Here is a 17,239-nt window from a genome sequence, read left to right as displayed (position 1 = left end):
GTCTGCAATTTCTGCATAAGGCAGGGGTGCCACAAATGATGCAAGTTTTACATCAAGTACAGAGATTACAGTGATATGTGCATTTTCATGTATTATAGATTACATACACAGTTCTATGTCTATTTTCTCTGATTTATGTTCACTCATTGAGAGACGCTTTGAATACTTCTAACCACAATCCGAGCCAGCTCAAGTCATTGTGATTCTGACGATGTGTGACTTTCTTCATACATCATTTGAATTTGGCTTGGAGGAGGTATTTGTTAATGTCCCAATGAGTTTCAGACAGGTTAGCACTGAAAATCATATAACGCCTAGAGTTTATAGCTCAATGGTTAGTGCACTGGTTTCTAGACAAAGAGTTTTGGGTTCAAGTCCCATCAGCGAACAGTGACTTTTTTTTATTATTACAGTTGTAAAAGTCACTTGTTAAAGTCAAAATCATATCTCAAGGTCACTTATCAAAATCAGCTCTCAGACAGGGTATTTAGCCTCAAACTGACATCATTCTGATGTTTGACTTTGATATCTGATAATGTCCTAAAATGGACACTGTAAGTTTACTATACGTTCAGAAACAAAGGAAAGCTTTAACACATCTCTATATCAGAGACAACACCCTGTCATTTATGAATAACACTAAGCTAATATTAAAATACAAAATTATCAAAGATATATAAATTGTCTAAATAATAAAGCAAAGTATAAATATTTACCATAACAGCGCCACTCACAGGCAAGAATAACAGTGCAAGGTAATTATGAAAAAATCTTCTCTCCACTGTTTACATGGACGGGCGCATTCTCTATAGCAGTGGACAACTTCTCTACACATATGATGGAATAAATGGCGCTATAATAATAATAATAATAACGTCCTGTGCGGGGACAACACATCCTCTGACTCCACGGAGACACTAAGCGCTGAGGAAGATTAATCATCATCACCGGGTATACAGGGGCTGCTGTTACTGGATGGCCGACATTATCAGCCCTTATCCCCGCCCGAAGAGCAGAGACAACAGCTGGAAGAGGCGACTGGGGAGAGACACACACAACAGAGGAAAGACAACAGAGGAGAGACGGCTTCTGCGCGCTGCCCCTCAACCAGCAGAAGGCAGCAACACAGAGACAGCGCCTGATCCTGACTATGAGACAGAGAAACACAGAGACAACAGAGGAGGAGGAGGAGAGAGACAGACAACAGAGGAGGAGGAGGAGAGAGACAGACAACAGAGGAGGAGGAGGAGGAGGAGAGAGACAGACAACAGAGGAGGAGGAGGAGGAGGAGAGAGACAGACAACAGAGGAGGAGGAGGAGGAGGAGAGAGACAGACAACAGAGGAGGAGGAGGAGGAGAGAGACAGACAACAGAGGAGGAGGAGGAGGAGAGAGACAGACAACGGAGGAGGAGGAGAGAGACAGACAACAGAGGAGGAGGAGGAGGAGAGAGACAGACAACAGAGGAGGAGGAGGAGAAGAGAGACAGACAACAGAGGAGGAGGAGGAGGAGAGAGACAGACAACAGAGGAGGAGGAGGAGGAGGAGGAGAGAGACAGACAACAGAGGAGGAGGAGGAGAGACAGACAACAGAGGAGGAGGAGGAGGAGAGAGACAGACAACAGAGGAGGAGGAGGAGGAGGAGGAGAGAGACAGACAACAGAGGAGGAGGAGAGAGACAGACAACAGAGGAGGAGGAGGAGGAGGAGAGAGACAGACAACAGAGGAGGAGGAGGAGGAGGAGGAGGAGAGAGACAGACAACAGAGGAGGAGGAGGAGAGAGACAGACAACAGAGGAGGAGGAGAGAGACAGAGGAGGAGGAGGAGAGAGAGACAGAGGAGGAGGAGGAGAGAGAGACAGGAGGAGAGAGAGACAGCAGAGGAGGAGAGAGAGACAGCAGAGGAGGAGAGAGAGACAGCAGAGGAGGAGAGAGAGACAGCAGAGGAGGAGAGAGAGACAGCAGAGGAGGAGAGAGAGACAGCAGAGGAGGAGAGAGAGACAACAGAGGAGGAGAGAGAGACAACAGAGGAGGAGAGAGAGAACAGGCGGAAGAGACGGCTTCTGCGCGCTGCCTCAACAACCAGCAGAGGGCAGCAACACAGAGACAGCATCTGATCCTGACTATGAGACAGAGAAACACAAAGAGAGACGACAGGAGAGACACACACGACGGGGAAGAGAGAGAGAGACACACACACACACGCGACGGGGGGGGAGAGAGAGAGAGAGAGAGACACACACACACGCGACAGGGGGGAGAGAGAGAGAGCGAGACAGACACACACGCGACAGGGGGGAGAGAGAGAGAGAGATACAGACACACACACGCGACAGGGGAGAGAGAGAGAGACAGACACACGCGACAGGGGGGAGAGAGAGAGAGACAGACACACACACGCGACAGGGGGGAGAGAGAGAGAGAGACAGACACACACACGCGACAGGGGGGAGAGAGAGAGAGAGACAGACACACACACGCGACAGGGGGGAGAGAGAGAGAGACAGACACACACACGCGACAGGGGGGAGAGAGAGAGAGACACAGACACACACACGCGACAGGGGGGAGAGAGAGAGAGAGAGAGACAGACACACACGCGACAGGGGGGAGAGAGAGAGAGAGACAGACACACGCGACAGGGGGGAGAGAGAGAGAGAGAGACAGACACACGCGACAGGGGGGAGAGAGAGAGAGAGACAGACACACACACGCGACAGGGGGGAGAGAGAGAGACAGACACACACACGCGACAGGGGGGAGAGAGAGAGAGAGAGACAGACACACACACGCGACGGGGGGGGGAGAGAGAGAGAGAGAGACACACACACGCGACGGGGGGGAGAGAGAGAGACAGACACACACACGCGACAGGGGGGAGAGAGAGAGAGAGACAGACACACACGCGACAGGGGGGAGAGAGAGAGAGACAGAGACAGACACACACACGCGACAGGGGGGAGAGAGAGAGAGACACACACGCGACAGGGGGGGGGAGAGAGAGAGAGAGAGAGAGAGAGACACACACGCGACAGGGGGGGAGAGAGAGACACACACGCGACAGGGGGGAGAGAGAGAGAGAGAGAGACACACACACACGCGACAGGGGGGAGAGAGAGAGAGAGACAGACACACACGCGACAGGGGGGAGAGAGAGAGATACAGACACACACACGCGACAGGGGAGAGAGACAGACACACACGCGACAGGGGGGAGAGAGAGAGAGACAGACACACACACGCGACAGGGGGAGAGAGAGAGAGAGAGAGAGAGAGAGAGAGAGAGAGAGAGAGAGACACAGACACACACACGCGACAGGGGGGAGAGAGAGAGAGAGACAGACACACACGCGACAGGGGGGAGAGAGAGAGACAGACACACACGCGACAGGGGGGAGAGAGACAGACACACACGCGACAGGGGGGAGAGAGACAGACACACACGCGACAGGGGGGAGAGAGAGAGAGACAGACACACACACGCAACAGGGGAGAGAGAGAGAGACACACGCAACAGGGGAGAGAGAGAGAGACACACGCAACAGGGGAGAGAGAGAGAGAGACACACGCAACAGGGGAGAGAGAGAGAGAGAGACACGCAACAGGGGAGAGAGAGAGAGAGAGACACGCAACAGGGGAGAGAGAGAGAGAGAGACACGCAACAGGGGAGAGAGAGAGAGAGACACACGCAACAGGGGAGAGAGAGAGAGAGACACACGCAACAGGGGAGAGAGAGAGACACACGCAACAGGGGAGAGAGAGAGAGACACACGCAACAGGGGAGAGAGAGAGACACACGCAACAGGGGAGAGAGAGAGAGACACACGCAACAGGGGAGAGAGAGAGACACACGCAACAGGGGAGAGAGAGAGACACACGCAACAGGGGAGAGAGAGAGACACACGCAACAGGGGAGAGAGAGAGACACACGCAACAGGGGAGAGAGAGAGACACACGCAACAGGGGAGAGAGAGAGACACACGCAACAGGGGAGAGAGAGAGACACACGCAACAGGGGAGAGAGAGAGACACACGCAACAGGGGAGAGAGAGAGACACACGCAACAGGGGAGAGAGAGAGACACACGCAACAGGGGAGAGAGAGAGACACACGCAACAGGGGAGAGAGAGAGAGACACACGCAACAGGGGAGAGAGAGAGAGACACACGCAACAGGGGAGAGAGAGAGAGACACACGCAACAGGGGAGAGAGAGAGAGACACACGCAACAGGGGAGAGAGAGAGAGAGACACACGCAACAGGGGAGAGAGAGAGAGAGACACACGCAACAGGGGAGAGAGAGAGAGAGACACACGCAACAGGGGAGAGAGAGAGAGACACACGCAACAGGGGAGAGAGAGAGAGACACACGCAACAGGGGAGAGAGAGAGAGAGACACACGCAACAGGGGAGAGAGACACACGCAAGAGGGGAGAGAGAGAGAGACACACGCAAGAGGGGAGAGAGAGAGAGACACACGCAAGAGGGGAGAGAGAGAGAGACACACGCAAGAGGGGAGAGAGAGAGAGACACACGCAAGAGGGGAGAGAGAGAGAGACACACGCAAGAGGGGAGAGAGAGAGAGACACACGCAACAGGGGAGAGAGAGAGAGACACACGCAACAGGGGAGAGAGAGAGAGACACACGCAACAGGGGAGAGAGAGAGAGACACACGCAACAGGGGAGAGAGAGAGAGACACACGTGTGACACCCCAGGGGTCTGGTTGTCACAGTGATAGAGATATTACGTCTGAGAGCAGGTGGGAGGTCCTTTGGTCAGGGATCCTGTGCATGCCACACCTCCTGCCCAGTCTTGGGAGGGGAAGGACTTCCCCTATATAAACCTGGGGCTGAGGCAGAGTAGAAGGTTCTGAGAGGAGAAGACAGGGAGCAGAGCTGCTCTATGGGCTCTGCTCCACAGGCAGGCCCTGTCCAGGGGCCTGAGCCTGGAGTCCAGGAAGAGTAGAGACAAGAGCAGCATAGGAAGCAGCAGAGTCACAAGGAGTCAGGGGCTGGCAGCTAAAGAGCTCGCCCTGACTAAGAAGATTCTTTACCGGACCCGGAGTCCGAGGCTGTGGGGACTAACTTCTACCCAGCAGCAGAATCCGTCAGGCAGGGGATTTCAGGTCCCCTGGCCCAGAAGCCCGAAGGCCCGGTCACACGCGTGGGACCAGCACCGCCATCGTGGAGCGGAAGCCATTAGAAGGCCCCGAGTCACCGGCCATACGGGTGAGCACCACACGGTACACTCAGGGACGTGGGCTACTTACATCAGCTTCTAGCAAGGTAGCCAGAAGAGTACAGTCAGCTTGGGAGGCCTACAACTACGCCTGGCCAGGGGAGATCCCATCTGCTCAAGGACTGACCAGGCCCCGTTCGCTAGCAAGTACTCCGGGAGGGTCTATCGTTGTTACCAGTAAAGACCCTGAACGCTACCATACCGTCTCTGAGTGGTTCCTGCTACCCCCATCATCCACGTCGGCTGCCCTGAGGCCATACCCCTCCCGTTGGGGGTTATACTATCACGCTGCACCATCCTTCCACCGGCCTCAGCGGTCTGCCCTGCAGCAGCAGCCCCCTGGCTGCATTCAACGGGTGGCGTAGTCATCAACCATTTTCTACCGCTAACAGACTGCCGTCCAGTTTGACTCCCTGGGCACGGACCGGGTCACCGCCACGAGACTACAACCCTAAACAGATCCGGCTCCGGGTAAGCTCCCGCGTGCGCAACGCAGCGCGACACAGGCCCAGGGGCGCGTCAACTTTGGCGTAGTCGGCAGGATCACGTGCCCGCAACCACCGGGTACTGCGTGCCTGAAAAGCAAAGACTGTTCAAACTTACCAGTGGTGAAGATTCCCGCCATCGGTGAAGATTCCCGCCATCCGGCGCCATCTTCAGCCTTCTTCCCGCCATCGGTGAAGTTTCCCGCCATCTTCAGCCTTCTTCCCGCCATCCGTGGAGTTTTCCCGCCATTGGACGCCATCTTGAGGACGCCGCGCGGGAAGAAGAGGGGCGTGGACTCCGAAAGCGCGCGAGAACGGAAGCCCCGCCTCACGTCCGGACGTTGCGTAAGGTCCTGGAAGGAGCCCAGCAGACGCCGACGTCACAGGAGCGCGACGCCAGGTCCTCTACCCCGACGATTGACTGCGGAGCCGCGGCCTACGGAAGAGGATCTCCGGAAGGTAGGCCACGGTCCACTAGGGGGGAGGAGGACACCAGGAACGGACAGCAAGATGGCGGACCGGCAGCAGACTAAGCTGCCCAGCATCGGCAGTGCCCCAGTCGTCGCCGGCCCCGACCAGCGCCGGGAGAAGACGCGTGACGCAGGAGCGGTCGCAGGAGCAGGTAAGAGGAGTCTCCCTGTCCCGGACGCTGCCAGCGTCAGCCTGCTCCCGGGCCCCCTGGTGGAGCCGCCGATTCCGGGCGCTGCAGACACCGACCTGCTCCAGCCCCCGCAACAAGCCCTGCGGCCAAGCCCTCCAGCCCTGGGCACTACCACCACCAGCCCGCGCCCAGGCCCAAAGTTGCACCCTCTGACCCCGGGCGTCATCAACGGCGACCGTCTCCACGCCTGGTCGCAAGGCCTGAACTCCCCAGGTGCAAAAGGACTGTACGCCCTCCACGTTAACCAAGGAGGAGCTGCAGTACTACCAATACGAGGAAATCCAAGAGGACCCGGACGGGTCTGAAGCCTACACACAAGAAGGAGCAGGAGGATGCCGTTACTGAAGTACGGTAAAGTGGAACTGTACATAGTTACCCATAGGGGTACTTGTGTTGCTAATTAAAATATGGTCCCCGTTGGGACAAGTGTGAACTGTTCCCGTGTGTCCCCTATCCTTAACCAGGCTGAGGACTGTGAGCAGCCATCCCATCTCCCCACAGGCTGAGGACTGTGAGCAGCCAATCCTTATCCCCACTGGCCGAGGACTGAGAGCGGCCATATCTTGTAAATATTATGTGTTTCCAGTTATTTATAGGAGTCCTTGGTGGATTTACCGGGAATCCTTTGTACAGTTAGTGGAGCGTAACCCAGGATGGACTAAAAGACTGTTAAGGACTCGGGGTAGGACAGACCCCTACCTGGTTACGTCTCCCTGTTTTGGTGAAATGGACACCTTGCTCTTCAAAGACTGCACCCGGTTGCGGACATCCGTGACCATCTTATTGTGTTTCCTTATTGTATTTTATTGTTCTTTGATATACCTTGTTATATTTTTCTAAAAAGTGTTTAGTCCCGGAGTACTAAATTTCACTAGGGGGGAGTGTGACACCCCAGGGGTCTGGTTGTCACAGTGATAGAGATATTACGTCTGAGAGCAGGTGGGAGGTCCTTTGGTCAGGGATCCTGTGCATGCCACACCTCCTGCCCAGTCTTGGGAGGGGAAGGACTTCCCCTATATAAACCTGGGGCTGAGGCAGAGTAGAAGGTTCTGAGAGGAGAAGACAGGGAGCAGAGCTGCTCTATGGGCTCTGCTCCACAGGCAGGCCCTGTCCAGGGGCCTGAGCCTGGAGTCCAGGAAGAGTAGAGACAAGAGCAGCATAGGAAGCAGCAGAGTCACAAGGAGTCAGGGGCTGGCAGCTAAAGAGCTCGCCCTGACTAAGAAGATTCTTTACCGGACCCGGAGTCCGAGGCTGTGGGGACTAACTTCTACCCAGCAGCAGAATCCGTCAGGCAGGGGATTTCAGGTCCCCTGGCCCAGAAGCCCGAAGGCCCGGTCACACGCGTGGGACCAGCACCGCCATCGTGGAGCGGAAGCCATTAGAAGGCCCCGAGTCACCGGCCATACGGGTGAGCACCACACGGTACACTCAGGGACGTGGGCTACTTACATCAGCTTCTAGCAAGGTAGCCAGAAGAGTACAGTCAGCTTGGGAGGCCTACAACTACGCCTGGCCAGGGGAGATCCCATCTGCTCAAGGACTGACCAGGCCCCGTTCGCTAGCAAGTACTCCGGGAGGGTCTATCGTTGTTACCAGTAAAGACCCTGAACGCTACCATACCGTCTCTGAGTGGTTCCTGCTACCCCCATCATCCACGTCGGCTGCCCTGAGGCCATACCCCTCCCGTTGGGGGTTATACTATCACGCTGCACCATCCTTCCACCGGCCTCAGCGGTCTGCCCTGCAGCAGCAGCCCCCTGGCTGCATTCAACGGGTGGCGTAGTCATCAACCATTTTCTACCGCTAACAGACTGCCGTCCAGTTTGACTCCCTGGGCACGGACCGGGTCACCGCCACGAGACTACAACCCTAAACAGATCCGGCTCCGGGTAAGCTCCCGCGTGCGCAACGCAGCGCGACACAGGCCCAGGGGCGCGTCACACGCAACAGGAGAGAGAGAGAGAGACACACGCAACAGGGGAGAGAGAGAGAGAGACACACGCAACAGGGGAGAGAGAGAGAGAGACACACGCAACAGGGGAGAGAGAGAGAGAGACACACGCAACAGGGGAGAGAGAGAGAGAGACACACGCAACAGGGGAGAGAGAGAGAGAGACACACGCAACAGGGGAGAGAGAGAGAGAGACACACGCAACAGGGGAGAGAGAGAGAGACACACGCAACAGGGGAGAGAGAGAGAGAGAGACACACACGCAACAGGGGAGAGAGAGAGAGAGACACACACGCAACAGGGGAGAGAGAGAGAGAGAGACACACACGCAACAGGGGAGAGAGAGAGAGAGAGACACACACGCAACAGGGGAGAGAGAGAGACACACGCAACAGGGGAGAGAGAGAGACACACGCAACAGGGGAGAGAGAGAGACACACGCAACAGGGGAGAGAGAGAGAGACACACGCAACAGGGGAGAGAGAGAGACACACGCAACAGGGGAGAGAGAGAGACACACACGCAACAGGGGAGAGAGAGAGAGAGACACACACGCAACAGGGGAGAGAGAGAGAGAGACACACACGCAACAGGGGAGAGAGAGAGACACACACACGCAACAGGGGAGAGAGAGAGAGAGACACACACGCAACAGGGGAGAGAGAGAGAGAGAGACACACACGCAACAGGGGAGAGAGAGAGAGAGAGACACACACGCAACAGGGGAGAGAGAGAGAGAGAGACACACACGCAACAGGGGAGAGAGAGAGAGAGACACACACGCAACAGGGGAGAGAGAGAGAGAGAGACACACGCAACAGGGGAGAGAGAGAGAGAGAGACACACGCAACAGGGGAGAGAGAGAGAGAGACACACGCAACAGGGGAGAGAGAGAGAGAGAGACACACGCAACAGGGGAGAGAGAGAGAGAGACACACGCAACAGGGGAGAGAGAGAGACACACGCAACAGGGGAGAGAGAGAGACACACGCAACAGGGGAGAGAGAGAGACACACGCAACAGGGGAGAGAGAGAGACACACGCAACAGGGGAGAGAGAGAGAGACACACGCAACAGGGGAGAGAGAGAGAGACACACGCAACAGGGGAGAGAGAGAGAGACACACGCAACAGGGGAGAGAGAGAGACACACGCAACAGGGGAGAGAGAGAGACACACGCAACAGGGGAGAGAGAGAGACACACGCAACAGGGGAGAGAGAGAGACACACGCAACAGGGGAGAGAGAGAGACACACGCAACAGGGGAGAGAGAGAGACACACGCAACAGGGGAGGGAGAGAGACACACGCAACAGGGGAGGGAGAGAGACACACGCAACAGGGGAGGGAGAGACACACGCAACAGGGGACAGAGAGACACACGCAACAGGGGACAGAGAGACACACGCAACAGGGGACAGAGAGACACGCAACAGGGGACAGAGAGACACACGCAACAGGGGACAGAGAGACACACGCAACAGGGGACAGAGAGACACACGCAACAGGGGACAGAGAGACACACGCAACAGGGGACAGAGAGACACACGCAACAGGGGACAGAGAGACACTCGCAACAGGGGACAGAGAGACACTCGCAACAGGGGACAGAGAGACACACGCAACAGGGGACAGAGAGACACACGCAACAGGGGACAGAGAGACACACGCAACAGGGGACAGAGAGACACACGCAACAGGGGACAGAGAGACACACGCAACAGGGGACAGAGAGACACACGCAACAGGGGACAGAGAGACACACGCAACAGGGGACAGAGAGACACACGCAACAGGGGACAGAGAGACACACGCAACAGGGGACAGAGAGACACACGCAACAGGGGACAGAGAGACACACGCAACAGGGGACAGAGAGACACACGCAACAGGGGACAGAGAGACACACGCAACAGGGGACAGAGAGACACACGCAACAGGGGACAGAGACACACGCAACAGGGGACAGAGAGAGGCAACAGGGGACAGAGAGAGGCAACAGGGGACAGAGAGAGGCAACAGGGGACAGAGAGAGGCAACAGGGCATCACCGCAACAGCACAGGGTGAGGCTGCTGCACTGAGAGCGGAGAACCTGTGGTGACGTCACCGTCATGTGATCAGGAGAGGCGCTGAGGAAGGAAGAGCTGAAGGACCTGTGATGACGTCTTATCACCGACCCTTCACCATTTCTCTCCTGAGCTCCGCCCCTGATCACATGGCAGTGACGTCACCACAGGTCCTCCAGCTCTCAGTGCAGCAGCTCCTTCCTGGTTGTGTGCAGCTCTTGCTCTCTGTTATCAGCCGGCAGGACGAGATCCCTCCAGCTGATCCAGTGTTCATCCCTCCTTCTCCTGAATGACCCCGAGGATGGACGAGGACGAGACCACCAGAAGATTATTACACTTCACCCTGGAGATCATCTCCCTGCTGAGCGGAGAGGTAACTCCTCTACATTTCTATCAGCTTTATTGTGTTATGGAACAAGTCCGACATCGGGAAGAGGAAATCCAGAAGAGGAAGAGAAGGATTCTTTACTGTAAGAGCAGTGATTGTGTGCAGCTCTCTGCCAGGAGGAGTTGTCATGGGGATTCCCTATAAGAGCTGTAGAGGGGCCTGGATGTCTGTCCTGAGTGTAATAATATTCCAGGTTATGGCCCCAGATTACTGGAGACGGTTATTGATCCCGGGATTTCTACTGATTGTCAGATCTGGAGTCGGGAAGGAATTCTTCTCCCTAAGTGTCTCTCTCCATACACAGGATTACACAATAGTGAGGAAGACACCGGGGGAGGGTGTGACTCCCATCATCCATCTCCAGGAGTCAGGAGGGCGGAGCCCGGGCCCCATCACAGAGCCTCCCCCGCACCCCCCGATACATGAGAGGAGGAAGAAGAAGATCCTAGAGCTCAGCAACAAGATGATTGAGCTGCTGAGCGGAGAGGTGACTGCTGGGACATTATACAGGACAGCACTGGAGGATTCTGGGTGATGAGCGGAGAGGTGACTGCTGGGACATTATACAGGACTGCACTGGAGGATTCTGGGTGATGACCGGAGAGGTGACTGCTGGGACATTATACAGGAGCGCACTGGAGGATTCTGGGTGATGACCAGAGAGGTAACTGCTGGGACATTATACAGGACGGCACTGGAGGATTCTGGGTGATGAGCGGAGAGGTGACTGCTGGGACATTATACAGGAGCGCACTGGAGGATTCTGGGTGATGAGCGGAGAGGTGACTGCTGGGACATTATACAGGACAGCACTGGAGGATTCTGGGTGATGAGCGGAGAGGTGACTGCTGGGACATTATACAGGACAGCACTGGAGGATTCTGGGTGATGACCGGATAGGTGACTGCTGGGACATTATACAGGACAGCACTGGAGGATTCTGGGTGATGACCGGAGAGGTGACTGCTGGGACATTATACAGGACAGCACTGGAGGATTCTGGGTGATGACTGGAGAGTTGACTGCTGGGACATTATACAGGACAGCACTGGAGGATTCTGGGTGATGAGCGGAGAGGTGACTGCTGGGACATTATACAGGACGGCACTGGAGGATTCTGGGTGATGAGCGGAGAGGTGACTGCTGAGACATTATACAGGACAGCACTGGAGGATTCTGGGTGATGACCCGAGAGGTGACTGCTGGGACATTATACAGGACAGCACTGGAGGATTCTGGGTGATGACCGGAGAGGTGACTAATTGGACATTATACAGTACCGCACTGGAGGATTCTGGGTGATGAGCAGAGAGGTGACTGCTGGGACTTTATGCAGGACAGCACTGGAGGATTCTGGGTGATGACCGGAGAGCTGACGCTGGGACATTATACAGGACAGCACTGGAGGATTCTGGGTGATGAGCAGAGAGGTGACTGCTGGGACATTATACAGGACAGCACTGGAGGATTCTGGGTGATGACCGGAGAGGTGACTGCTGGGACATTATACAGGACAGCACTGGAGGATTCTGGGTGATGAGCGGAGAGGTGACTGCTGGGACATTATACAGGACAGCACTGGAGGATTCTGGGTGATGACCGGAGAGGTGACTGCTGGGACATTATACAGGACAGCACTGGAGGATTCTGGGTGATGTCCGGAGAGGTGACTGCTGGGACATTATACAGGACAGCACTGGAGGATTCTGGGTGATGAGCGGAGAGGTGACTGCTGGGACATTATACAGGACAGCACTGGAGGATTCTGGGTGATGACCGGAGAGGTGACTGCTGGGACATTATACAGGACGGCACTGGAGGATTCTGGGTGATGAGCAGAGAGGTGACTGCTGGGACATTATACAGGACAGCACTGGAGGATTCTGGGTGATGACCGGAGAGGTGACTGCTGGGACGTTATACAGGACAGCACTGGAGGATTCTGGGTGATGAGCGGAGAGGTGACTGCTGGGACGTTATACAGGACAGCACTGGAGGATTCTGGGTGATGACTGGAGAGGTGACTGCTGGGACATTATACAGGACAGCACTGGAGGATTCTGTGTGATGAGAGGAGAGGTGACTGCTGGGACATTATACAGGACAGCTCTGGAGGATTCTGGGTGATGACTGGAGAGGTGACTGCTGGGACATTATACAGGACGTCACTGGAGGATTCTGGGTGATAACCGGAGAGGTGACTGCTGGGACATTATACAGGACTGCACTGGAGGATTCTGGGTGATGACTGGAGAGGTGACTGCTGGGACATTATACAGGACGTCACTGGAGGATTCTGGGTGATAACCGGAGAGGTGACTGCTGGGACATTATACAGGACAGCACTGGAGGATTCTGGGTGATGACTGGAGAGGTGACTGCTGGGACATTATACAGGACAGCACTGGAGGATTCTGGGTGATGGCCGGAGTGGTGACTGCTGGGACATTATACAGGACAGCACTGGAGGATTCTGGGTGATGGCCGGAGAGGTGACTGCTGGGACATTATACAGGACAGCACTGGAGGATTCTGGGTGATAACTGGAGAGGTGACTGCTAGGACATTATACAGGACAGCACTGGAGGATTCTGGGTGATGAGAGGAGAGGTGACTGCTGGGACATTATACAGGACAGCACTGGAGGATTCTGGGTGATGAGAGGAGAGGTGACTGCTGGGACATTATACAGGACAGCACTGGAGGATTCTGGGTGATGAGAGGAGAGGTGACTGCTGGGACATTATACAGGACAGCACTGGAGGATTCTGGGTGATGAGAGGAGAGGTGACTGCTGGGACATTATACAGGACAGCACTGGAGGAATCTGGGTGATGAGCTTAGAGGTGACTGCTGGGACATTATACAGGACAGCACTGGAGGATTCTGGGTGATGACCGGAGAGGTGACTGCTGGCACATTATACAGGACAGCACTGGAGGATTCTGGGTGATGAGAGGAGAGGTGACTGCTGGGACATTATACAGGACAGCATTGGAGGATTCTGGGTGATGAGAGGAGAGGTGACTGCTGGGACTTTATACAGGACAGCACTGGAGGATTCTGGGTGATGAGGAGAGGTGACTGCTGGGACATTATACAGGACGGCACTGGAGGATTCTGGGTGATGACTGGAGAGGTGACTGCTGGGACATTATACAGGACAGCACTGGAGGATTCTGGTTGATGAGTGGAGAGGTGACTGCTGGGACATTATACAGGACAGCACTGGAGGATTCTGGGTGATGAGCGGAGAGGTGACTGCTGGGACATTATACAGGACGGCACTGGAGGATTCTGGGTGATGAGAGGAGAGGTGACTGCTGGGACATTATACAGGACGGCTCTGGAGGATTCTGGGTGATGACTGGAGAGGTGACTGCTGGGACATTATACAGGACAGCACTGGAGGATTCTGGGTGATGAGAGGAGAGGTGACTGCTGGGACATTATACAGGACAGCACTGGAGGATTCTGGGTGATGACCGGAGAGGTGACTGCTGGCACATTATACAGGACAGCACTGGAGGATTCTGGGTGATGAGAGGAGAGGTGACTGCTGGGACATTATACAGGACAGCATTGGAGGATTCTGGGTGATGAGAGGAGAGGTGACTGCTGGGACTTTATACAGGACAGCACTGGAGGATTCTGGGTGATGAGGAGAGGTGACTGCTGGGACATTATACAGGACGGCACTGGAGGATTCTGGGTGATGACTGGAGAGGTGACTGCTGGGACATTATACAGGACAGCACTGGAGGATTCTGGTTGATGAGTGGAGAGGTGACTGCTGGGACATTATACAGGACAGCACTGGAGGATTCTGGGTGATGAGCGGAGAGGTGACTGCTGGGACATTATACAGGACGGCACTGGAGGATTCTGGGTGATGAGAGGAGAGGTGACTGCTGGGACATTATACAGGACAGCACTGGAGGATTCTGGGTGATGAGCGGAGAGGTGACTGCTGGGACATTATACAGGACAGCACTGGAGGATTCTGGGTGATGACGGTGTCGTTGTTGTCAGGTTCCTATAAGGTGTCAGGACGTCGCTGTCTATCTCTCCATGGAGGAGTGGGAGTATCTAGAAGGACACCAGGATCGGTACCAGGAGGTGATGATGGAGGAGCTCCGGCCTCTGACATCACCAGGTGAGAGGAGACTCTTGTTGGCTCCGGTGGATGTGATGACGTCTCTCGGCCTCGTCCTATAATAGATGATTTTTCTCCAGACTTGCTCTGGTTTTCTCTACATTTTCTCACAGCTTTCATTCCCTGATTATTCTCTTCTGATCTGTGAGTCGCGGTTTCTCCGCTGTCGTCTTCATCAGTCTTGAGTCTTCGTCCTCGGCGGCTTCTTTCAGAATCTTTCACCTTCCTTAGAGCATCACTATGTAGGTATTGTTAAAATATAACATTTATTAAATATGATTAAAATAGACCGACTATCATAGTGCCTATAAAGACCTTGGTACAATGTGTGAATATAAAAGTAACACATACAACACAAAGAAGGCCCACCAGAATAGGCCTATAGACATACAAGTATTAAATATAATCATAAATCAGATAATAAACAAATACCGGAAATGCACAGATCGTGTGCGAGACAGTGGTCACCTCTAAACCTTTATGTATAAATTCCTATAAATCCAAAGATTTGGAAAGATCTCAACATATTCCTGTGTCCATGGAACAGAGGGGAGTACAGTCGGATTGCAGTTCCGGATAATCCAGGGTTCCCCGTCAGTTGGAGCTTTAGGGGGTCCTAGTAAGCCCTGAATAAGCTATTATTTCCGTCAATACTCATTGCCCCCGACCTGATAAGGGCAGTCCACATCTGACCCTCTCATAAGATGTCCCTGCAATACTTTACGTGCTTCTCCCGACGCTTTTCTCCCTTTCCGGGTTCATCAGGTGGAGATAGATGCACAGCATGTTCAAGCTCCTAACTAGCTTTCCCAGCCTCTTGTTAGAGCACCTAGTATATACTTGGCATTTACAAAGAATGGGTCATTGTGATATTTTATACAGTCTCTCTCTAGTTGTGCGCCAATCAAAATGACCCCCCTAGTTGCATCGGCTGTCTATAGTCATATTATTAGTGTAATTCAAGCCCTACCTTAGGTTGGTGGAAACTCACGCTAGTCTGCCATATTCATCATGGAACGCAGGTACTTCCTATCACCGGATTTCCTACTGTTCCCAATATCCCTTGCAAAAGGTCCGTATTGCCTGTGCTTTACTTCCTGTGAGTCATCACTCACATCATCATGCATATCATAACCCCGCCCGTTCATCCATCCATCCATCATGGGCCGATAGAATGCATATGTGTTCCAGACACTTTACTTCCTGTGTGTTGTCATGAGTGTCACGCCGCGTCTTTGTGCTTATCATCACCACGCCCCTTCATCCATCCATCCATCCATCATGGGCCGGTGGAACGCACAAACGTTCCGGGCACTTCACAGACTGTGAACCATCATGCATGTCATGCCACATCTCTTAGAACACACCCCTAGAATTCCAATTCAAAACCCCAAGTACGCAAGTATATCTCCTGCTCATTATGGGATATACAGTTAGGTCCATATGTATTTGGACAGAGACAACATTTTTCTAATTTTGGTTCTAGACATTACCACAATGAATTTTAAACAAAACAATTCAGATGCAGTTGAAGTTCAGACTTTCAGCTTTCATTTGAGGGTATCCACATTACAATTGGATGAAGGGTTTAGGAGTTTCAGCTCCTTAACATGTGCCACCCTGTTTTTAAAGGGACCAAAAGTAATTAGACAGATTAAATAATTAAAAAAAAAATGTTCATTTCTAGTACTTGGTTGACAACCCTTTGTTGGCAATGACTGCCTGAAGTCTTGAACTCATGGACATCACCAGACGCGGTGTTTCCTCCTTTTTGGTGCTCTGCCAGGCCTTCACTGCGGTGGTCTTCAGTTGCTGTTTGTTTGTGGGCCTTTCTGTCTGAAGTTTAGTCTTTAACAAGTGAAATGCATGCTCAATTGGGTTGAGATCAGGTGACTGACTTGGCCATTCAAGAATATTCCACTTCTTTGCTTTAATAAACTCCTGGTTGCTTTGGCTTTATGTTTTGGGTCATTGTCCATCTGTAGTATGAAACGACAACCAATCAGTTTGGCTGCATTTGGCTGGATCTGAGCACACAGTATGGCTCTGAATACATCAGAATTAATTCGGCTGCTTCTGTCCTGTGTCACATCATCAATAAACACTAGTAACCCAGTGCCGCTGGCAGCCATGCATGCCCAAGCCATCACACTGCCTCCGCCGTGTTTTACAGATGATGTGGTATGCTTTGGATCATGAGCTGTAGCATGCCTTCGCCATACTTTTCTCTTTCCATCATTCTGGTAGAGGTTGATCTTGGTTTCATCTGTCCAAAGAATGTTCTTCCAGAACTGT

At 53.7% G+C, this 17,239-nt stretch overlaps 1 protein-coding gene across 1 annotated transcript in view; it reads left to right on the top strand.

Annotated features, from left to right (window-relative positions):
* Positions 1-10,451: 10,451 nt before the first annotated feature.
* The window catches only part of LOC141220384 (uncharacterized), an 87,974-nt gene continuing 81,186 nt past the window's right edge, over positions 10,452-17,239 (top strand). The window contains exons 1-3 of the mRNA XM_073666317.1: positions 10,452-10,773; positions 11,093-11,275; positions 14,821-14,944. Of these exons, the coding sequence (XP_073522418.1) occupies positions 10,690-10,773; positions 11,093-11,275; positions 14,821-14,944 (391 nt within the window). The 5' untranslated portion in view covers positions 10,452-10,689. The remainder of the gene's footprint in view (positions 10,774-11,092; positions 11,276-14,820; positions 14,945-17,239) is intronic.

The sequence above is a fragment of the Phyllobates terribilis genome, unplaced genomic scaffold, assembly GCF_046119375.1.
Source record: "Phyllobates terribilis strain yellow unplaced genomic scaffold, ASM4611937v1 Scaffold_291__1_contigs__length_2406647, whole genome shotgun sequence".
In the NCBI taxonomy this organism is placed as follows: domain Eukaryota; kingdom Metazoa; phylum Chordata; class Amphibia; order Anura; family Dendrobatidae; genus Phyllobates; species Phyllobates terribilis.
Note: the sequence above shows the minus strand (reverse complement) of the source record. Positions and strands in the feature narration are given on the sequence as shown.